General features: G+C 45.1%; 1 protein-coding gene across 1 annotated transcript in view; it reads right to left on the reverse strand.

The window, feature by feature from the left end:
- Positions 1 to 625: 625 nt before the first annotated feature.
- Positions 626 to 23,649, reverse strand: part of LOC114598025 (uncharacterized) — a 98,472-nt gene continuing 75,448 nt past the window's right edge. Inside the window, exons 4-5 of the mRNA XM_077929747.1 lie at positions 22,734 to 22,845; positions 626 to 3,227 (exon numbers count right to left, since the gene is read on the reverse strand). Coding sequence (XP_077785873.1) covers positions 3,002 to 3,227; positions 22,734 to 22,845 — 338 coding nt within the window. The 3' untranslated portion in view covers positions 626 to 3,001. The remainder of the gene's footprint in view (positions 3,228 to 22,733; positions 22,846 to 23,649) is intronic.

The raw sequence follows: 23,649 nt of genomic DNA on the forward strand, positions 1-23,649 counted from the left end.
CATACCCATCAAAGATGCTTTTATTGTCACCTGTGAAAACTCTCCCAGACTTGCAAACTGAAAGTGTTCCTAGCGCCATTGCTCTCTGGCTTTACAATAATCCCACAAACTTGCTGGATCACTTTGGCAGTGACGAAAGAGAGGGTAATAGGATCTGGGTTGGCCCTGGTGGTTTGATCAAGGCTTCAGCAGCTGCCGTTGGTGACTCACTCAAAGACTGTGCAGCAGTAACAAAGAGGATAGGAAACTGAAGGGGAACTCTCTGAAAAGCAAGGAATATTTGGAAGGGCAGTTTTTATTCTTAAAAAATCAGGAGAAGTTCTCCTGACATATCGCTGCCTTTGTGCCACCTTCCTCTGATGTGCTATTCATCAACACTGTGTACACATGTAGGCGTGCATGTTTAGCCTGTTCCTAGTCCACAAATACCTGCCTTTGCACCTGGATGCCTTCAGAGAAGCAGGTGAACCCTTTCCAAACATTTGGCACAGAAGTTAAGCTTATCGTGGATATCATCATGACCCTGAATATGTGTTCAAACACTGAGGCTTTGGGTGTCTCCACAGTGATGTGCGACTCAGCGTGCTGAGGAAGACCCAGCTGTAATAAGAACCAAGCAAAGCCCTGTCATCACAATGTGTTTAATGAAAATGATCCCATGCCAAGTATAAGATACGTAGGCTCCGAAGGTGCAAGATGACCATTCCTGAAATCTGGCATGAATTAGGCATTACAAGAATAAATCAATTGGCCTTCGGAATCCACAGCCAAATCGGTGGTTAGAGAAGCAGAGCTGGACTGAGAAGACCTGGTGTCAAGTCCCTGCTCAAGTAGAAAATGCCAGGGCCAGCTCAATTATTGGGTAGAATAAATCAGTGCCTCAAGCAATTGATTCTGGCACCCTTAAAGATCCTCTGTTATTTAATTCAATTTATACGTGTATTTGTTGGAAGCCACCCAGAGTGGCTGGGGCAACCCAGTCAGATGGGAGGCATTTAAATAATAAATTCTTAATGTTGTTCTCAGTGGCGTAGCGTGGGTTGTCAGCACCCGGGGCAAGGCAAGTAATTTGTGCCCCCTAACCCGTGGATTTGCGCCCCCTAACCTGTGGATTTGCCCTAACCCCAGATGTTGTGCCCGGTGCGGCCGGCCCCCCCTGCACCCCCCACGCTACGCCACTGGTTGTTCTTGTGTGTATACATGCACATGCACACACTTACATGCACGCACATGCACATTTGGGTGTGCATGCAGAGACAACTCAATATATTTCCATGCTTTAGGCAGACTGTTCAAATGGCATCCCACCATATTGGTGATTTTGTTGTTGCTTAGTCATTTAGTCATGTCCGACTCTTCGTGACCCCATGGACCAGAGCACGCCAGGCACTCCTGTCTTCCACTGCCTCCCACAGTTTGGTCAAACTCATGCTGGTAGCTTTGAGAACACTGTCCCGCCATCTCGTCCTCTATCATCCCCTTCTCCTTGTGCCCTCCATCTTTCCCAACATCAGGGTCTTTTCCAGGGAGTCTTCTCTTCTCTTCTTTAATATTGGTGATATTAAAACCCTATTCCAGGGATGTGGACTCTCAAGCCTGGGGATGAAATGCCCTCTGTGTCTCTCCACCTGGCCCTTGGAATGCTCCCCAAGCAACATGCCTCCGTGGCCCTGTTTCGCAGCCCAAATGGTGTTGTCTGGCTGAAATTTCCCCTTGATCTCTAATAATGCCTCTTGCCTGCCTGGATGGAAGTTTTGAGGAGGGAGGGGGTGCATGAGCATGTGTAGAAACTAGCCTATACTACAAAAGTGAAATTTGCATTCATTGCTCCTCCCCTTTTTGCCTCTTGCCCTGCCTGCCGCTGGCTTGTGGCCTCTGGAAGCTTGCTCAGAAGGAAATACAGAACCATTCAGACACTCATTCCCTCCTCACATTACCACTGCTTACTGCCCCTGACCCACCTCTCGTCGCCCTCTCTGCTCTTCACACGTTAGAGGAGCTCTGGAGCTCTGTTGCCTTCATGCCAATCGGTGTAGACAATATTGAGCGAGGTGGACCCACAGCCTGTTGCAGAACAGAAAACTTCCTGCACTTGCACCAGTGTTCCAGTTCTGAAGTTGATGTGACAGCTATACATTCATTCATTCATTCATTCATTTAAGGAAATTTATATGCCACAAGTTTGTAAGGGGGGGCTCAGGGTGGTTCCTAAAGCGGCTTCATGTTCTTAAAGCATTAAAAATGTGTTTGGGTTCAATAAGAAAATACGTATTGTTGTATATATATTTCACATTTCCCCAAAATTTCCATTTATTTATTTGTTTGTTTCGGGGGGGGGGGAATGAGTTGGGTTTTTTGCTTGCATAGCTTCAGAATGGCTGGAAATTCTACCTCTCCAAGTTCTGAGCCTAGTGCTGGGTAGTTCACTACCCTCCCTAGTGCCAGGCTTGCGACTAGACTGGTTGGCAACTTCAGCCTGTGACAGCTCCAACTAAGTAGGGAAATGGGCGTGGTGGCCCAAAATATCTGGCTGAGGAACGCTGGCCTATGAGGGTCCTTGATCAAGTCTTCTATGGGCAGAATATCAATTAGTTGTGCTCAGGCGTGACATGTCTGAAGTCCATTTCACGAGGTTTTCATCCACCCAAAATTAGGCAGTGCATTGTTATGTCATGCAGTTAAATGCCTTGATTGCAGGAAAGCCTCTATGCGGTTTATGAGAAATATTAACATTACCGATAAAAAGGATAGCCTTGCCAAAGCAAAAATGTTTCAAGCAGGGAGTTCCAAAGTTTAGGGGCCATTTGAAGAAAAGATTGATTTTGTACAGCTGCAGAACTCCCGGCTCCTGTAACAGGGCTATTTCCTCAGACCAAAGTAGTCATGTGGGCGCATATGAAATTAGGCCAGGCATGTCCAAAGTCCATCTCAGGGGCCTAATCTGGCCCTCTGGTCAATTTAATCTGGCCCCGTGGCAGTATATGTCCTGGGGTAAAATCCTTTAAAAAGCTGAACAACTTTGAGGGTAGAATTGCAAAAAAAAGCTCAAGAACTTTGGTTGGCCCTCCCGCATGTTCACTTCATCAAATCTGGCCCTTTTTGAAAAAAGTTTGGGCACCCCCGAATTTGGCAATGTTTGCTCAGAAAAATGTCCAATTACTCCCAATAAGTGTATGTACAGTTGCAGGTTTAGCATACTGAAGTCATTCAAGTCACCCTGCAGGTATCTGTTTTTAAAAAATAAATTTTATTAGTGTTCAAAAAAGAATTCAAAGATTAATATCAGAAACCTTTTTCTCAAGGATAAAAAAAAGTAATCTAAAGAAAAACACAGACCCAAAAGAAAAAGAGAGAAGAAAAAGAAGAGCCCTGCAGGTACCTCAAGGGAGTTCCCCTGCCTGCTCTTGCTCTCTTCTTGTGAATAGAATTGTGGGCCAGGTGGTACAAGTTCCTCAGAAATGGGTCGATCATTATATACCTCTCCAGAGTTCAAGTGTTCAAGGGGGGTGGGATGGCTTCAGGTAGCACCTGAAAGGGGTAGGAGATGAGCTGAAAGATTACACATCAAAAGTTGGGTGCCTTTCGTACAACAAATGGTTGAAATTATATGTAGTTATATGTCAAATGTGAAATGTTTTTTGTTTGGCTATCCTTTAGGAAAAGGGAGGGAGGGAGGAAGGAAGGAAGGGAGGGAGGAAGGAGAGATAAAGACACCTCCCTTGCAGAAGTCAGGCTGGGATCAATAAAAAGCACTCATTTCTTTTTTTGTAACCAGCCTGTTCATATCTTGTTTAGTTTGAGGTCAGTGACCAGCGGCATCTGACCTACAGAAGTTAATTCTACAGAACAATAGGCAAGAGTTTCCGAGGCCTTATCCTATTACCTTTTGATACCAAATTAATTGTGTTTTTTCCACTCTCACAATGATTCCCTGACCCTCTCAGCTATGTGTGCTGCTGGCAAAGAATGGCAGATTAAATTTAAGTGAGGAGAGAGAGATCAGTTTTTCATCTGCTGGAGTTCCTTTATTATTAAAGGGATCTGGAAACCAGCTATTAATAGCAGGAATCTAGGCTTGAGCAATCCAGGCTCTGGCGCAGCTATCAGAATTCTAAGGATCTCCCGTCTATTTTAAAAATAAATGAACTTAAGTTTTGTCTGTGCTATAAACCTGAATTGGTCGTGGCTTCCCCTGCCCGGGATCCTGGGGGCTGCAGTTCCATTTCACACATGCATAGTTGGGGTAGCAGGATCGATGTTAGGCCAAAGAGATCAGATCTCATGAAGGACTAAAGTGAGGGGAAGGAGAGAGAGGAGCAACGGAGGAGGGTTGAGCAAGATTTGGGCTCCACCTCTTCCTTGTTTAGTCTTTCACCATGTACTAAATTTTAGACTGGACCTGTCTTTGTAGCTTTGTATAGCATCTAGCTTGATAAAACACTTTGTGCTTATGTTTTCATAAGGTGATCTTGCCACCTGTCAGATCAGAATCTTCAAGCCAGTTTGCAGGAGAAGCACATCATAGAATCATAGAATCATAGAGTTGGAAGAGACCACAAGGGCCATCGAGTCCAACCCCCTGCCAAGCAGGAAACACCATCAGAGCACTCCTGACATATGGTTGTCAAGCCTCTGCTTAAAGACCTCCAAAGACGGAGACTCCACCACACTCCTTGGCAGCAAATTCCACTGTCGAACAGCTCTTACTGTCAGGAAGTTCTTCCTAATGTTTAGGTGGAATCTTCTTTCTTGTAGTTTGGATCCATTGCTCCGTGTCCGCTTCTCTGGAGCAGCAGAAAACAACCTTTCTCCCTCCTCTATGTGACATCCTTTTATATATTTGAACATGGCTATCATATCACCCCTTAACCTCCTCTTCTCCAGGCTAAACATGCCCAGTAGGGATAACTACCCTGATCCCAAGTTCAATCCCTGACTTCTCCTGGTAGGACTGGGAAAGGTTTGTATCTGAAACCCTGGGGAGCGTCTACCAATCGGTGTTGACAATATCAAGCTAAATGGGTTGATGGGCTGGCTTAATATAAGGAAGATTCCTGTGTTCCTATAAATGGCATCATTTTTAATCGAAGCGGTCCTGAATCTTGAAGGACTGTCCTCTGGCCTGAGCAGCGTGCTGATACCCTCTAGGAGAATACAGAAACAAAGAGGGACGGTGCTTCCACACAGCAGCTTATTGTGGACTTAGTGCTGCTCATGCATTTTCATTAATTAATTAATTAATTAATTAAAATTTATACGCCACTGGATCGTAAAAACAAAAACCCTAACCCCGAAAAGCTCAGAGCAGTTCACACATGACAACAACTTCCTTGAAATGCCATCTCATTATTCCCCCGTGCAATCTGGATTTACCAGTTCTGTAGAAAATCCATTTTTTAAAAAAACAGAATCAGTTAATCTCTATTACTGGGTGGGATAGGGAGGGAAATAGGGTGGCAGTTTGAGGAGGGTGATGTGCAGATGTTGCATTATCATCCTGGAGTCTACAATGTAGAAGCACCCCTACCATAGAACCCTAAACAGTTTTGCCAGATATGTTTAGTGTTGCAACCTTTGGTCAGTCGGTAAATCAGCTGTGACATCTCTTCTTGCAACAGTTAAAGAAGATTGCTGATGTGGCATTTTTTTTAATTATTTTTTTGAAAGGTCAGAACGCAAGGCAACTGCTTGGGCACCTTGGAGGATAATGGCCTCCAGTCTTTGTGTCTTCCTGCAGATACAGAGTCCTAGATCTAAATTGCTACTTTGTGGCATTTGCTGCCTTTGATCCATCTGCACAGCTCGCCGTTTTCTCTATGAAGTTGTTACGACCTCCCTTTCTGAGGCCTGGAGAAGCCCTGGCATATTGCTGGTTATCTCTGCAGAGTAGCCCTTCTGGGCAAAACAATAGCTTTCTTTATAGCATGATTGAGTCCAGAAATGTCTTTAAACTCCAGGCAATCAAATGTAAGCTGGTATCCCTGCTTTAAGAAAATAAAATAAAACCAGAAACCAGAAACAAATGAAAAGGCAGAAGTTCAATGGGCAAAGGATTCCTGTGTGCCCACAATGTGGTACGAGTTGTGATGATGCTCTGGCAGAAACACACGTGATTAAAAGGCTACGTGTGCTAGAATGAAACAAGGAAGTCTTTAACTCACAAGAAGGCTTTTAAAATCTTTTATTCAATGCCTCCAGAGATTTAGGCTTCCCCTGATTTCTCACTGCGGAGGACAGTTTGAGCCTTGGTCATACCTTGAAAGACTTTAAACAGCTTGATGCTTGTACTTTGCTACAGGATCTAACAGCAAAGCCATGTGTCTAGGTATTTTAAACCACAAGCTGGAGTCTACAGAAGGTTGTTCAAGGAGTCTCAGATGGTGTGGATAAAGGTATTTCAGGGTCATTGTAAACCCTATATATTGAGGCCATACCTTTAAAGTCGATGATGGATTTAATTGAAAGCAGAGGCCTCATAAAGGCAGCCAGGGAGCAATGGGGGCGATTTATTTTAAACTGCGTAAGAAGTCATGCCACCGAATGTCAAAGGAGATGCCGTGCTAATAAAATGGCACTGGACAAGCCAGCCAGAAAGGCTGAGGAACAGCTCAGATAAAAGAGCTAAGCCACAGATAGTGCACCTGCGGACAAGCATTTTGGGGTGGTCTTAAGGGTGGCGGGAGAAATTCAATTCAGTTTGGCGAATCTGCCTAATTTGCATTCACTGATTCTGCAACCCTTAATTTCCATTTCTGGAAATTTCCACCCCTAATTTCCATCCTTGGAAATTCGCACTTCTCCAAATTTTGCAATGTTCTCCAACCAAATAAAGCATTTACTGGAGAAAGTATGCATAAACAAATATATCATTTGTGGGACTCATTTCAGGGTTTTTGGCAAATGCTGATAATGAACCTGTTCTCTCTGGCTTTTGACACTTGAGATGTATGTTTTTAGAACTCACCTTATTTTTGCAGTTTTAAGTTATCTTGAGCTGTTTTTAGTACTGTGTGATACTGTATTTTAATTGTTGTAACCTGACCTGAGACCTTAGTGTGAAGGGCAGGCAAATAAATAAATAATATGCTTAAATTAACACAAAAAGGCATTAGAGGAAATTGCTTACAAATCTATGCGTATTGGAGAAAATTGCATGCTAACACATGTATATTAGCAGGAAATGCTGTCAACCTTTCATGAGGATCTTTTTAAAAAAAATGCAAACTTATAGGGAAATGTGAAGAATCGAAGATTCGCAAAATGAGAAACTTCCACACAGACTTCTGAAAATGATAGAAAAGGTATGCATGAGTGTACATCAGATACAATGATGGTTATCAAGTCTTCCAGTTGCTCACAAGGGCTGTAGGGAAAGCTCCATCCAGCTCTATCACTAAGAAATGGGAACAGGTACTTTGAGAATTCAGCTAAGCAATTGTTGCCTGCCCACCAGCGCTTTGCCTCTGCTATCTTGCTGGGGCTACAATGCCTCACCTTTCCTCCCATAATTTGAGGATTGCCACAAACCTTGCATCAATGAGAGCCTCTGATGGGGCAGGTCTGGTGGTTCCCCAGGTCCCTGAGGTTTGGTTGACCTTAGCTAGGGACCAAAAGCAACACTCCCCATTCACAGTTCCCGGCAGGTGGTAGACAGAGGCACACTGTCTCTGATCCAAGAGAGAGGCGACATAAAACAAGAGAGCCCTGCTAGACCAGCCCAAAGGTTTCCCCCCATATATGCCCACTCAGCCTCTTCGATCTGTGGAACTGGCACTGGTACAGGCACCACACAGGTCTTGTTACACATATGTAAGAAATTGATCTTTTAGAGTGGCAGCACACTTTGGAACTCCCTGCTTATTGAGATTGGGCAGGTACACTCATTGTTCACCCACTAAAAACATTTTAGGCGAGCCTATCTAAACATGTAAGGGACGCGGGTGGCGCTGTGGGTTAAACCACAGAGCCTAGGACTTGCCAATCAGAAGGTTGGCGGTTTGAATCCCCGCAACAGGGTGAGCTCCCGTTGCTCGGTCCCTGCTCCTGCCAACCTAGCAGTTCAAAAGCCCGTCAAAGTGCAGGTAGATAAATAGGTACCGCTCCGGCGAGAAGGTAAACGGCGTTTCCGTGTGCTGCTCTGGTTTGCCAAAACGGCTTAGTCATGCTGGCCACATGACCCGGAAGCTGTACACTGGCTCCCTCGGCCAATAAAGAGAGATGAGCGGCGCAACCCCAGAGTCGGTCACGATTGGACCTAATGGTCAGGGGTCCCTTTACCTTTACCGTTATCTAAACATGTAGAATGGCGGCGTGTGTTTTTCAGTTTATGTTCGATCATTCTTTGAACATGTTGAATAGCTGTTCTTAACTGTGTTTTTACTGATAATTTTGTTCTAATCTTTTCATAAACTGCTTTTGAGGTATTACAATCAAGTGTTATATAAATCTTGTAAAATAAAAAGATTTTTTTAGAAAGAAAGAAAGAAAGAAAGAAAGAAAGAAAGAAAGAAAGAAAGAAAGAAAGAAAGAAAGAAAGAAAAGACTCCAGTGCATCCCGACTGAATTAATTCATTGAAACATTTGATATCAAGGAGGCAAAATCAACTTAGGTCCCAAGTGGCTTGCAGACTTCTGCCTAAATAACCCCCTGCGAAGGAATGTAGTTTTGTTTTGTTTTTAAAGCAAGTTCTTCTGACCGTATCTGTAGGGAATAAATCACCAGCAATTTCTCTTTGGCTGTGAACAGTATATGTTTCCCTTATCCATCAAAACGTTTCTTTCTAACGCATTAGATCCTTGCTCTTTCTTCCGCTAAAGAAAACGTTGCCTTGCAAAATGTTTAATATGTTATCAGCCTTTAGAAGAGAGTGACGGGGTGGTGGTGGGGAGCCCTGCAAACTGATGGGAAAGGAGCCCAGTGGCTCTTGGGTTACCGTTCTCTAAGTCCTGCACTCTCTTCTGTTTGGGGCCTTTGTTCGGAGTCAATCACCCATTGAAAAGCAAGCCCTTCAGCTTATTATGCATTCTGTGTCTGAGGTGACCAGAACTATTTCCTGCATCTGGCTCTGGGTGCTAATTACCAGCTCAGGCACCTTGCAAATACCTCCGAAAACCTGTCACCCAGGAGGAAGAAGCTACCTTTTCAGGCTTACACACTTATTACCTGTTCTCTTTTCAACTTCCTAAGTTGGAGCTGTCTAAAGACAGCATTTTTGTGTTGTTTGCAAGTGACTCTCTCTTTTTTCATCTCTCTCCTCCGTTCTGTCTCCCGCCCCCCAACTCTGCAGAGTGCTTTTCTTACCAGCCACACTGGTTGGGAGGCAAAAGAGAACAAGGGCAGGGAGTGGGGGGGACTACGCAGTAAACCTGTTTCTCCAGGAGAGGGATTTCATCAACTGAAATTCCCCCGCCCCTTGTTGCTGGTATTGTCTCTCCTGCACCACAAACCACACACTGCACATATGTATTATCTAAACTTTATCTCAAGTTCTGACCTATTTCTAATGGCTGAGCTTGAGCGATTGCACCCTAAAGGAGCAGCAGCAGCAGCGACAACGACAACACCACACACCCACACCCACACAATTTTATTGTACAATAGGATACAATAAACATTAAAGTAATTTATTGCTGAGGAATAAGACAAGAGTGAAATGGCTTTGCCCCTTCTCAACTTTGCCCTTTAAAAGCTATCACACAACCAAGAAGATCTTACAGTGCTTTCAGATGAACTAGAAGTCAAAATGCCACTGTATGAATTCAGAATCGCATGGCTTGGCTAGGTGAAAGACAGGATCGGGATATCCAGTTGGTTCTTTGTATTTAGTATTAAAATGGGGGGTGGCGGCTACCTGAGGCATGATGAGAGATGGGTTTCCCCTCCAAAAAAATCATTCCATCCCAATTAAAAACACACACTCAAACACAAAAAGCTGCTTTATGAAAGGAGACATATAGGTACCACATGTTTAGGGGGGAAGGGGTTCAGTTGAGGAAATGTTGCAAGAAAATGGGTTTCAAATTATAATCTTCCATCAGGCAGTATACTTGGTATGCAAGTCGCAATGTACCGTATTTTTCGCACCATAGGACGCAGTTTTTCCGTCTTAAAAACTAAGGGGAAATGTGTGTGCGTCCTATGGAGCGAATGCAGGCTCCCAGGCTTCAGCGATAGCAAGGCAAAGCCTCCGAAGCCTGCGCTCCGGAGGCTTCCCGTTGCTTCCGCTGAAGCCAGGAGAGTCTGCTCTTTGAGGCTGGCGGGGGAAAAGCAGCGCTTCCCCCATCGCCAGCCCCAGAGGATGGGGGGCAGCAGGAAGGCGCGCGACGCCTTCCCGCTACTCTCCAACCCTCCTGTGGGCTTTTGCGGGAGATGGGGGAATTCCCCCACCTCCCGCAAAAGCAGGCAAAAGCCGCACGCTCTTTAAAGAGGCTCCGTGGCTTCTGCTGGCTTTTCTAGGAGGTGGGGGAATTCCCCCACCTCGCAGAAAAGCCCGCAGGAGCCGCGCACCCTTTAAAGAGCGAGCGGCTCTTGGGGGCTTTTCCCCAAGGAGGGAGAAGGGACTGACTGGCTGAGTCAGTCCCTTCTCCCTCCTGCGCGCTTTTGCGGGAGATGGGGGAATTCCCCCACCTCCCGCAAAAGCAGGCAAAAGCCGTGCGCTCTTTAAAGGGGCTGCGCGGCTTTGCTGGCTTTTCTAGGAGGTGGGGGGATTCCCCCACCTCGCAGAAAAGCCTGCAAGAGCCGCGCAGCCTTTACAGAGCGCGCAGCTCTTGGGGGCTTTTCCCCAAGGAGGGAGAAGGGACTGACTGGCCGAGTCAGTCCCTTCTCCCTCCTGCGGGCTTTTGCGGGAGATGGGGGAATTCCGGCACCTCCCGCAAAAGCAGAGAGAAGGTCTTGGAGTAGCGCACAGGCTGCGTGCAGCCTGTCCACTGCTCCCAGAGCTGGGGGGGGGAATCATATTTTTTCCTTGATTTCCCCCCCTGAAAACTAGGTGCGTCCTATGGTCCGGTGCGTCCAATCGTGCGAAAAATACGGTACTTCCATTTTATCCCACAGCAACCCTGTGAGGTAGGCTAGACTGAGAAAGAGTGACTGGCTCAAAATCACAAAACAAGTTTCATGGCATAGTGAAAATCTGAGCGTGGGTGTCGCCGGTCCTAGTCAGAGGCTATGACCCATGGGTAGGCAAACTAAGGCCCGGGGGCCGGATCTGGCCCAATTGCCTTCTCAATCCGGCCAGCGGACTGTCCAGGAATCAGCGTGTTTTTACATGAGTAGAATGTGTGCTTTTATTTAAAATGCATCTCTGGGTTATTTGTAGGGCATAGGAATTTGTTCATCCCCCCCCCCCAAAAAAAATATAGTCTGGCCCCGCACAAGGTCTAAGGAACAGTGGACCGGCCCCCTACTGAAAAAGTTTGCTGACCCCTGCTATGACCACTGTACCACACTGTCTCAGTATCTAGCCCAGTGTAGTCTTCTGACCAACAGGGGTTATCTGGGATCACAGAAATGGTTTTTCCCATCACCTAGCACTTGATGGAGATGCCAGGAATTGAACCAAAAGCCTTCTATATGCAAAGCAAATGCCATATCACTAAGCTATCCCCACCCCCACCCCAAGAAGGCATTATTATTGTTGCTGCTGCTGCTACTGTTATTTCAACAAATATCCCACTTTGTACACCTTGCTAGCCTGGGCAGCAAACACAGCGATACTAAAAAATATATTTTTAAAAAAATAAGTAATTGAAAAACAGTTAAAAACATTCTGAGCTGTATCCAATGGCAGTCCTACACTGATTATGCACACTGAAATTAATTTAGGTCCACCAATTTCAATGGGTCTACTCTAAGTAGGGCCAGCACTGGCTACAATCCACTAAAAACAGTTTAAAACACTGTCTCAACCAGTGACTTCTGGCTTACCAGGAGAGGTGAGACTCTCAGAAATGTCAAAACACTATCCCTCAGTTGCTGAACCCCAATTTTCCTCCAGTTATACTTTCAGTGGAATTTGGTAGCTGCCTTAATCTAGAATTTGTTCAACACAGAAGTCTGCTTTCCAGCATCTGCACACGCAGAACTATGTGACCAACCTTCTAAATCATGACCTCCTAGTATATGTGTCACTTACTTATTGCCAATTTAGTCAGTTGCCATAGGTTCATAAGGCGTAGACTAGGGATAAGGAACATGAGGCCTATCTGGAGTTGTTGGACTACATCTCCCAGCATGGCCATGGTCAGGGATGATGGGCATTGTAGTCCAACAAAATCTGGAAGGCCATGAAGATTCCTCCATCCCTGTTCTAGGCCTTCTGCTCTAAAGAAAGACACATCAGCCCCAAACCACATCATTCTGATGACACTATGCCACAATCAGGAAGCTAGAGCAAAGGACTGATGATTTTCTTAAAACTCACATCAAATTAATCTTATTAGTTGGGCACAAGGACAGGCAGCTCAAGTATAAACTAGCAACCTTCAAACACAGACTACAGGCATAATCATGCACATGTCTAGCCAGAATCTCACTGTTCAAAGGGACTTGGTCCCAGGTTACCTTGTGCTGAATTGCTGCTTGAAGTGCACTTAGCCGATTTGAGAATTTTCAATCACAGTGCTAAACAATAAACATTTATTAATACATAGGGCATGGTCTATCAAAGTTATGCATCCATGTCTCATCCATTTCAGTGGGAGAGTTAAACACATAGGGAGATGCCCAACTAAGTCATACTCAGAGTAGACCCTCTGAAATTGAACGTCTCTTAATTTCAATGAGTATCACTAGCATTGTTGATGACCTACGGTATGTTTGATTCTCTCCTATTGAAATCCATGTGTTTTCAGTGTTTTATTACTGGCCAGACCATGCCCTCTCTTTTATTTATTTTACAGTGTATACAACAGCTTTGAACGAATTAATGGGCAGCATCCAGCCTAAGTTAAACCACTTTATACACCACTGATTTCAGTGGTGGAAATGCATTTGGTACTAACAATGCAAACCAATACATGTTTAATCAGAAGGAAGCCCCTCTGCATTCAGTGAGGCTTACTTGAGCTTTAATCTCTCTTGCTGACATCAGCGGGAATCAGAATGCTTACATTTTGTTGGATTGTAGTTCTCAGGGGGAAAACCGAAGCTGTAAATTTGTTTGCTGCTGTTGACTCATTAATCCACCATACTTTGGGGTGACTGGTCTGTTTGCATCAATTCCCATGTTACTTTCATGGATAGCAAAGTTTCCCATGTAAATGTTGGAGAGGTATCTGCAGCCTGAAGTTTAAAACAACAATTTTGGATATCACGCCTTTGAAAGCCTGGCCCAAAGTGTTTCGATTATTTTTAATACAGCCTGCAAACTTGAAAGCAGGTGCAAGATGTTGACCTGGATATCTGCGCATGCTTTTCTTTCTTTTCCCCTCGTTCCCTCTTTCCTAATATAATTTCTAATTCATCCCTTCCCCCCCCCCTAGCTTTGGGGGGTCTTTTTTCCTCTGCACATTTCTCGGTGCAAGTGGTGCTCCACCACTCTGACGGGGTGCAAGGGAAGAAAAAGAATCCAGCTCACAAAGCTTTAAAAAATTGTGCAAAGTGAAACAATCCTCCTGCGGACCCCAGTAAATAAAATAACAGCAGTGGAGTGATTTGCAAGCATGTAACAGGCTTTTTGTCTCTGTCTCTTTCCTGGTGCCTCAAGGGGGTTTCTGAGTTCCTTCTCCACAGGTTCACAATGTTTTGCCTCTTGGCTACAAAGACCCCAAGCTCCAACCCCTCTTTGGAGAGCTCGCCTCCCCCTTCAAATCTTTCACATGCTGAGGATCACTAACAGCAGACTGAAATGTTCCAGTGGGGTGCAGGGCACTGGCAATTTAGGATTTCAGCATTGCAGGATAGATTTTCAGAGTGCATCAGTGGTGCTCATGCTGAAATTAAAAACAGCCTTTCATTGTATCTTTAACTCTTCCATCACCAACTCTTCATTTAAAAAAAGAAAAGAATATGTAGGGCTGCTCACCAAAGTTTCCCTTGGCAATGATAGAAATAGTGAGAATCTGATTTGCAACTTGAATTTAAATCTTAATAGCGTGCCAGCAATATAACAGCTCTAGAAATGATTAGATTTGTTGGGTTTGCCCTGGTTTTATTTTATTTTGTGTCTTGCATTTGCATTCTGGAGATCATTCAGCAACTCTGAACAGTTTGTGGAAAGCAAACTTTTAAATGTAAGGTATATATATTTTAATGTAGGGCCCCGTCTTTCTACAAAACAGCTTCCAGTTCACTCTTTCTGGGTGGCTTGTTAAATTGTTCTGCTGTGGATTCAGTCCACAATTGATTGATCCACAGTGGATTACTGTGAGATTCTGCTTCCAGTGTTAAGGACAAAGGAGGCAAAGTTTCAATTTCTGGCTCATTAGGAAGCACTCTGCCAGGGATTGAAATGTGGGAAGTAGTTTAAAGTGTGTGTGTTTCATTATCAAAAGAGCAGACAACTCAAATCAGTTCATAACATGAAAAAATGCTATAAAACGAGCTTGTATTTTAAGAAATAAACGCCAAAAAAAATTGTTGTGAATTTTGAACTTTGAAAGATAGTTTTCAAATCCTGAAAGCGAGTTTATTTAGAGAACTTCCTTTTCTAGCAGCCTTCTAAAGGCACTGAGTCCTATACACAACTTAATCCCAAGTAGACCAAGTTAGGTTTGTGCTGTAAGTCACACTGTTTTGGAAGATCCCTTCATCCAGAGCCTTTATACTCCATAGTAGCCTACAAATTAATAAATAAAAAGTCCGTGCTTTTGGACCTTCAATTTTAAAATGCATGGCACGAAAGGTAAAAGGGATGGGAAGGGAAGAAGAACACAAGCAAATTCATCCTGTTCTCCTACTATCTTCTTTGCAATCTTGATTCCTGGGCATTTAGCAACCAATCCTTAAACTACTGCTTACACTTTCTGCTCATATTAAGTGAAACTTCAATTTGGGGCTTTGATTCTTGTACACACACACACACACACACACACACACACACACACACACACGTATGCTTTGCTCCTCATATTCAATGCATCATCAAGTCATGGTCCCAGGGGCATGGTTAGAGGACACACTTTGTGGCCTCCTTGCTGAAGTTTAATAGATCTGGGCCTGGTCACCACCTGGCTGGGAAACCAGTGGGCCCATGTACACTGCCTTGTGGGATAGGGCCTCCCACTCAGCATGATTCCTCTGCTCTCAGGAGAGCATGCTGAGATCATGCATACAGCCTGATATACCAGCATGCTAGGATAACAAAGCAGTCTGCTAGCTGATCACAACTATCTCCCCAAAACCAGGGAGAGAGATTCAATTATAATCTAACAAGAACTTTTACTGAGTTTTGCTGATTGACTAAAGTTGCTTCCACTTGCTGTCCCAAAGAACGGGCTGCTCAGCTGTGTGTCCTGCACAGTGACTGAGCAGCCTTCTGAGGCCACTTGCCAGTGATGGGTGAGAATAGAGGCAATACGGGCAGAGCAATGAATGCAAATTTTCATTTTGTACAGGCTTCTGCACATGAAGCACTATCAGAGTTCTAACCAGGCAAACAATGGGTGCAATGGCAGGGAAGTGAGGGCTGTAGCCTTGGGAGAGTCCCAATTGCCCGGAGAGCAGAATCTCAGGGCCTGAGATTCCTCATCCCTATTGTAGGGTCTGCTGAGCTGGGACTGTCTCTTGGGAGTGCTAGCTGGCTAGGTATTCAGAGAAGTTGGTACTGATGGTGCGCTTGAATCCCAGAGCTTTGCCCAGCAGACCCTCATAGTGGAAACAGGATGCTGGTGATACTGGAGGCGAGGAGCAAGGCAGCCGGGAGATGTGGCTTGAGTCCCACATACCCCAGCAGCTTCCACGGCCAGCCAATCAAAGGGCCTTTTCTCTTTAAGCCTGTATGCTCAATGATTGATCAACTGACTAATTAAAGAGTCAACTATAGATAAGTCTGCATAGTGCTAAACCTCAATATATTTTGAGGATAGCAAAAGAAGCGTGAAGGAAGTTTATTTTCATAAAAGAAAAAGTGGGGAGAGACAACCTAAACCCCTGCCAATAATTCTCCAAAGGAAATTCCATTTTTGATCTTGTCTTCTCCGGTCCATATTATGCTAAAATGTGCTGGAGCTAAGAGGGTCTCTGAAAAACAAAAAGAAAAGTGCCCCTCAGCCCTGCCAATTAAATCCTCCCCCAAATTATCTGTGAGTGCTTTATTAGATTAATCTGCTGCTTATGGTGACGAAAACTTAGCGCTCTGGTTGATTATTTTTTTAAAATTAATCTTTTAAAAACATCTTGTCACCCACATTGAGCCAATGAGACAGCATGATATATTAATCCTCATAGTTTTGTTTTTTTAATGCACAGCCTAGACCATTCTCCCCCTTCCCCAAAGGCAATTGTCACACTAAAAAGACAAATTGTTTTCAACTTTATTAGAAATCCTGCTACTACTGTGCAGCGTCCGCCAAAAAACAGAAGGCTGTCAGGAGTCACCCAGGATGGTTGGGGTCCAGTAAACTCCAGAGAACAGAGCTATTCTGTTGATGACCTTCGATCAACAGCTCCAGTCACTCCACGTCAGTCAGCCGGACAAACAAACAAACAGCCTGATCATATGCCCAAATGCACATGATGGATGCAGATGTGAGGCTCTGAAAGGACCCCTTTGCATTCAGAAACACCTGCAGGAATTCCAGAAGCACAGGAATGCCTTCTACCCTAATGCATCCGGGGAGGGGGTGTGTGGATCCTCACACATATCTACACACACACAAAGCACCTCATCCCAGGGGATGCTGCTGAGCATCCCTTGCTCTCCCGTCGAGGTCAGCTGGGTCCAGGCTTGGCTGTGATAGAACAACTCCTGGAATTTGTGCTATCCCATCCCTGTGGTGAAGAACAGTGGGGAAGGGAGGGGGAGTTCTTCCTGTGGCATTCCCACAATGCCTTGCACCTGCTTGGGAAACCAAGAATGAAAGGATTCCCTTCTAATCTCTCAGCCTAATCCTCAAACCGTGGTTACAGCAGCAACGTCTCCCTCGCCAGAGAGAAAGAAAAGGCCATCCCCGGTGTCAGTTTTGTGTGGGCAGTGCATCCAACTAAGAAGTCCATGAAAGGTGGCGGAGGAGGGTGAAATCGACGAGGGAATTTTACACACCTCCTTTCTGGAAGAGCCCCTGCTTTTTAGGCTGAACAAAAGGGCTGGCATGAAATGGGTGTCCATTGCCACCAACGTCATGGGCTTGTGGCACCTGCACACTACTGCATATTTCAAGTGTCCTCCCTGCTGTTAAAATAATTGCGTTATCCAAGCGAGTGCATTTTGCTATTTGAGGGTTGGGTACAATGCAATACCTCAAAACATGTATTTTCCAGAGGGAAGTTGTCAGGACCCTGAGCTTCACTACATGAGCCAATGGTCTGGAATTGCAACCTGTGTCAGTGTTCATGCCATCTGCTCTCTTATAAATCACTAAGCGGTTGCAGAACACATACCTAACTTCAGTAACATAGCAAGGATGGGGAGATGGCAAGACCTGCCCCTGGTGCAACCTGGCTGAGGCACAAAATGGGCATTAAAGGTCATTCATGTAATATATTAATAGTTATCAAAACAAATCTGAATTCTGTTGCATTTTTCCCCCTCTTGAAATTGAAATATTGAGACATGGTGATGGGTGAAAAGGGAGATAACCACTTTTTCTGAAAAGTTTGGTGCAAGAAACAAAATCTACAATTACTTTTTAACTCACTCTAAATTATTTTACCAATCACTCTCATTTTGGATCAGTCCAAATGTAAATCCTGTTTTGGTTTTTTACTTTACTCATCACATATAATCCATTGGCTATTTATTTTCAATTTGTGTGGAACTTGGTCCTGGGAAATAAGGACTGTAGGAAGCACCAGTTTATTTTGCAATTTCCACTTTCCTTCTGGGTTCTTTTATAGGAGAGGTGGTCTCACACGACATTTTCCAACCTGACTGTGAGGCCCCTTAATGCAAGCCTAGATCAAATATTTCTTAACTCTTTGACACCCATCTCTTCTCCTTCCTTTTCTATATGCTTTTTATCAAGGTATTTCACTTTTAAAATTTTGAAAACTTGCATTTTTAGCAAGCGGATGCATGGCTGGCTGTGCAATTTGAAGCTGGGGAAAATATCTAGCCTGCTCCTGAAAAAAGCAGCACCCAGTGGTCTCAGCTGCTCCAGAATATGTCACTCTCTCACCTCCCCCCACAAACTTCCTTATACATCCATCAGACTCCCTTTGCTCTCGCACTGCTCACATGATGCTTTGTTTATAATTGCCTCCAGAGACAAGGCCAAGTACCATTTCACCCCCTACCCCCAGTAGGTCGGCTAGATTCAGGGCCCCCACACAGCGAAACTTTCAACTTTTTCTGATGTCCCTGAGTGGTGCTTTTCTTTCTCTATTCAACTTGTGCCTACATTTTGGGTTCCAAACAAAGCTGTTCCCTGGACCTCAGAACTTCTAGGAGCAGAACTGGGTGCAAGCAAGTGCCAGACATTGTCCGCTCCTAAAGGATGCCAGGGAGCTGAGCCGCCCAGCAGCAAATTAGAAACTTTTGGCTCCTAAAGAATGAGCTGGGTTGTTTGTTCCTGCTCTCCGCAGCTGCTTCCCCCCTTCTCTTCCTCCCTCCCCTCCCCCCTCCGTTTTTTGTGGTTTATTACACACAGGGTCCTTGATGAATGGGAGCCCCTGTTTTACAGTACACCCCACTTACAGGACTTCTCTCCAGGCCCACCACAGATCTGACTCATCAGCAGCAGGGCACCGCCATCATAATTCTTCCTAGAAACCAGAGGATAAAAAGGGGTTTGTTGGAGGTTGGCTGGCCTGCCGAGAGTCCTGCCTGCAGGCCCTGCTAATGCCATAGCTAGTTGTTCAGGTCTTTGGCCGAATAAGGTAACAGAAACAAAGATTGTTCCCTTGTTGGGAAAGGCGACTGTGCCCAAGTTTGGGGCTGGGAGTGTGTGTGTGTGTGTGTGTGTGTGTGTGTGTGTGTGTGAGAGAGAGAGAGAGAGAGAGAGAGAGAGAGAGAGAGAGAGAGAGAGAGAGAGAGAGAGGCAGGGCACCCGTCCAAGTGGGATTAAGCCTGCGAGTGCAACTTTATGAGGTCTGGCTGTGTGGCGGAGAGACTCTCCAGAGTGGAAGGAGCCAGTTCAAACATAATTTATGACATGTCACTCATAGTTAGAGGCGGCTGTCGTTAAGAGTTAATTGTTGCATTGTGTTCAGCGTCTACTGATAAGAATTCTATAAGCTGCTTACATGTTATCATAACTCATGGGTAACAAGAGAGAGAGAGAGAGAGAGAGAGAGAGAGAGAGAGAGAGAGAGAGAGATGTAGTAAATGGAAAATGAAAGTGATTACTCACCAGTCATCATCAACGAGTGAGTGAGTGAGAGGCTGTTGTGGGATCAGTGCCCCAGGTGTAACTCAGGGGCACCTGAGGTTAAGCTCCCCTTGGCCAAGGACTCATTGTGTGGGCCACTGATTTAGTCATGCTCTGTCTACATCAATTCCCCACCTGTACCTTGGGAATATTTATCCCCAGTGTGCTATTGTACTGTAACTAGACCTGCACTGTAATTGCTACTGGCCACAGAATTTTGTTCATCCCAAGAACCTCAGTTTTCACTTATTTATTTTTTAAGTTTCAAGCCCTCAAGCACTCATAGACTGGCTAGAAAGTGCATGGTTGTTGCTGCTGCTGCTGCTGCTGCTGCTGTTGTTCCTTCTCGGGGAAGGGGGAACAATTTTTACAATTACTACTTGCCTTTATAAACTCGTCCTTCCTCCGCAAAACTCAAGAGCAAATAAAGAATATTTCTCCTCTCTCCTTTTATCCTCACAGCAACCCTGTGAGTCAGGCCATGCTGATATAGAATCATTGCAATTTAAAACTGTGGTTGAAATGAATCTTGGAGGTCATCCAGACTAACCTACTGCTTAATCGGAATATTCAACATAGGAAGCATCAACAGCATTCATGAGAAATGGCTCTGCAACCTCTGTTTAAATGCCTGCAGTAAAGCAGAGGAGGAAGTCTGTTCCACGTTGAACTGTTTTTCTTGTCAGCAAGTTTATCTGAGTGTTTTAGCAATCTCTGCTGCAGATGCCCTGCCAGTGCGCCCACATCACACCATCCTCCCCACTGCAAATTATCTAGCAAGAAAGGCAGAATTTGTGCATCCCTCCTGCACAAGTTCTAAATGTACAGGAACTCTTGAGAGTAGAGGGTGTGGCATATGAATTTATCAAATTAAAATAAAAAAGAGTAACTTGTACAATTCGCTCTGGGAGAGACATGCCAGTTTCACCCCTCCCAACTCACACAAACAAGAGTCACATCCCACTCCCCCCCCCCCCCCCGCTGATCTGGATGCACAAAACAGTTCTTCATTCATTCCCAGCTACTGCTTCGTGTTGCCTCACAGAGCCAAACTAGTTGTGCCCCATTTGTTCAACCACCTGTTTGCTCTGTTCACAGATAAAGCAGGGAGGTAAGTGATTTTAACAGCAATAGAGGCACGTGGTGCCATTCCAAATTCAACATCCTCTCTGCAGATCCACGTTGGCTCTCAGAAGCAGGGGTCTTGGCGCGGGCTCTGCCTTCAGCAGCAACCCACGCCCTGGTTATTCTGACAGTTGATTGCTGACAAGGCTTCTCTGATGCTTCAGAATGCAGCTGCATGTTTGCTCATGGCCTACACTGCCGCGATCATATTACGCCCACCATGGTTGTCTCTAAAGAGAGGGATTGGCTTTAAGCCTGCGCTGTTCCTTTTTAAAGCTCTTAATGGAGTAGGCCTTGGATGTCTTAAAGACCTCACCCATCAGACCCAGGCTTAAGGAGATCTTGGCCAAGACATTATCTACTGTTTCAAAAATCCACCATTCCTCCGCCGGCACATATACCCCGTGTGGGTCTCGCCTTCCATTATTTCACCCCTTAATTTCCTGCATGCTGCATTTCCATGCTCTAAAGTGCGGCGTGCGGTTTGCAGCGGGAAGAAAATGCTCCTTTGTGAAGGTGAGTCCGCCGCTGGATGTCATGTTGACCAAGGGGTATTGGGGAAGCTTGAGTTCAAATCCGCACGCTGACATGGAGTTTCTGGGTCTTCAGGAAGTTGACCCTATTTTCTAGTTAGTTTAGCTGAAATAGCTGTCGCCAACTACCACACATCACTGCTTTAAGAAATAAGGACCAATGGATTGATGAGGCACATTGCATAAGTAAACTGATATATAGATTTAATGACAACACACATACACACACAATCAATCAATCAATCAATCAATCAAAACCCCAACAACCCTCCATTAAATAATAAGCTAAGACAGGGACAAGATACAAAACAGGTCCACTGCCACTGTTGGTAGCTAGCTGACTGGCCTTAACACAATGCTGTGATATGAGGTTGTAGAAAAACCAAAGCTTTCTAGAACTAGCCCTGTTAAACTCTCATTTACTGAGTGCCACGTTTAAGATTCAAAGATGGTCAAATTTTATTGACTAGCTTTATTTTGCTTAGGTAAAGTTTTTAAAATTCCCTTGACTGCCTCTCATGACAAGACAGATTGATGGCTTGAGAGGAACTGAGGAAGCTCCCTCATACCGCGTTACACTGGTCCATCTAGCTCACTATTGTCTACACCAACTGGGTGCAACTTTTCTGGATTGTAGGCAGAGGACATTCCCATCCTTCCTGGAGTTGCCAGGGAGCAATGTTTGTTGTGCTGATGGGTAGCATAGCTGTTTTCAGTTCATCACACTCCGGATGCTTCCAGACTTGTTGCTATTTTGCAGGTGGGATTCAGTGACATGCCAACAAATTCAGGTCACACCAACACCGTCTATTTAAAGCCCTCTTATATCACTTCAGCAGCCATGGCTCCCCCTCCCCACAAGGAATCATGGGCGTTGTCCATTGTTAAGGGTGCTGAGAGCTGTTAGGAGGCTCTTAACAAACCAGTTATCATGATTCTTGGGGTGGGGGTGGGAGGAATCCATGATAGTTAAGGTGATATAGGAGGGGGTTGCACTGCTAAAGTGGATTTGGATTCCTGTGCAATAAGCCCACTCCCAAAACAAACCGGGCCATTCTGCAGTAATGAAAGTTATGGGGAAGTGCACTGGAAAGGGTGGGATCACCATTGCGTGACACAGTGTCATATCAAACCTCCCCACAAACAAATCAGAATGCTCATTTGCATGTAGGTGGATAACGCTGAATGCTCAATAAACACAGGGCCAGCCCACCCATGAGGCAGTCTAAGGCAGCTGCCTCAGGGGGTGGAACCCCAAGAGGTGGTGCCCCCATGGGCACTCCGTCTCTTTCACCACTGGCAGAGAAGCATTGAGACAACACCTTTCCTTTTTCCCTCAGGTGGTGAAAGAGGATGTGCCACACCTGAATAAGCAGGTCACCTGGGGCCAACCGTTGTGGCCTGGGCTTGTGGGTTGATTCAATGTGGTGGGAGCAGGGCTGAGTCCTCCCTAGCAGCAGTGGACACTGAATTGGTTCCTTGCAGCAGTTATGCTTACTATGGACCTTGTTTTGAGGCAGATGTGTCTGTATTTAATGAAGGATAGATGTGTAGTTCTTTTGGTACCCAGATGAGATGCTTCAGGGTTGAGAAAGACATTTTACTTACCTGAAATCTTCAGAGGTAAGGTGGGCTCCCTGCCTTTTTCTCTGGAGCACCAAGGCCAAAGACACAGCTGAAGAACTGTGAGGTGAGCTGGAGTTGTTCCCCAATAACACACCTTTTGGGAAGAAAATCAGTGGGAAGGTTTGGCTTAACAGTTAGGCTCCAAACACAGTTGCATATACCTAGCCTGTGGCAGGCTTTTCTGTGCAGGTGGACATGTACACCCACATCCTCACAGCATGGGGACCAGGCCTAGCACCTTAGTCATATTTGACTGTACATCCTGACACAGCTGTGGTGTAGTGACCAGGAAGCCTCTGATTCACATCTCGCTTCTCCATTGAACTCACACTTCTTCAGACTTTATGCCAATCCATCTGCATATGGAATGGGAGAAGCACTGTTACAAAGAGTACAAGATAACGTAGATGGAACTTTTTCTTTTCTTTTTTTAATGCTTTGAAGTGCCATATAAATCTATGGTCCTTTCATAAAGTTTCCTTTCCAGGAAGGAAAATTATGGCTGGTATTCCGCACACGCGTTCCATCAGCACAAACACTTTTGACCACGCAGCAGAACTTCCCTCCCCACCCCACCCCCCCATGGGATTTTCTCCAACCCTGCAAAACGGATTGGGGGAGGATGCAGGGCACACTGGGAGAAGAGAGGGGGTAGTTCTGCTGCGCAAATGGAAATCCTTGCAGTAACAGAACAAGTACGTTGGCTACTACTCCTATATGTGGGAGCAGTTTCTCTGCTTTGCTGGATCATGGAGAAAAGAAGAGTCCTCACTTTAAAGTAGCATGTGAATAGAAGGACTGCAAATGCCATTGAATGCAGCCTTTGGCAGATGGGCTTTTGCAATCTCTCATTTCACTTGGGAAGTTGTCTCCCAAAATACATGCTTCAGATGGTAGC

Source organism: Podarcis muralis, chromosome 6, assembly GCF_964188315.1.
Source record: "Podarcis muralis chromosome 6, rPodMur119.hap1.1, whole genome shotgun sequence".
NCBI lineage: Eukaryota > Metazoa > Chordata > Lepidosauria > Squamata > Lacertidae > Podarcis > Podarcis muralis.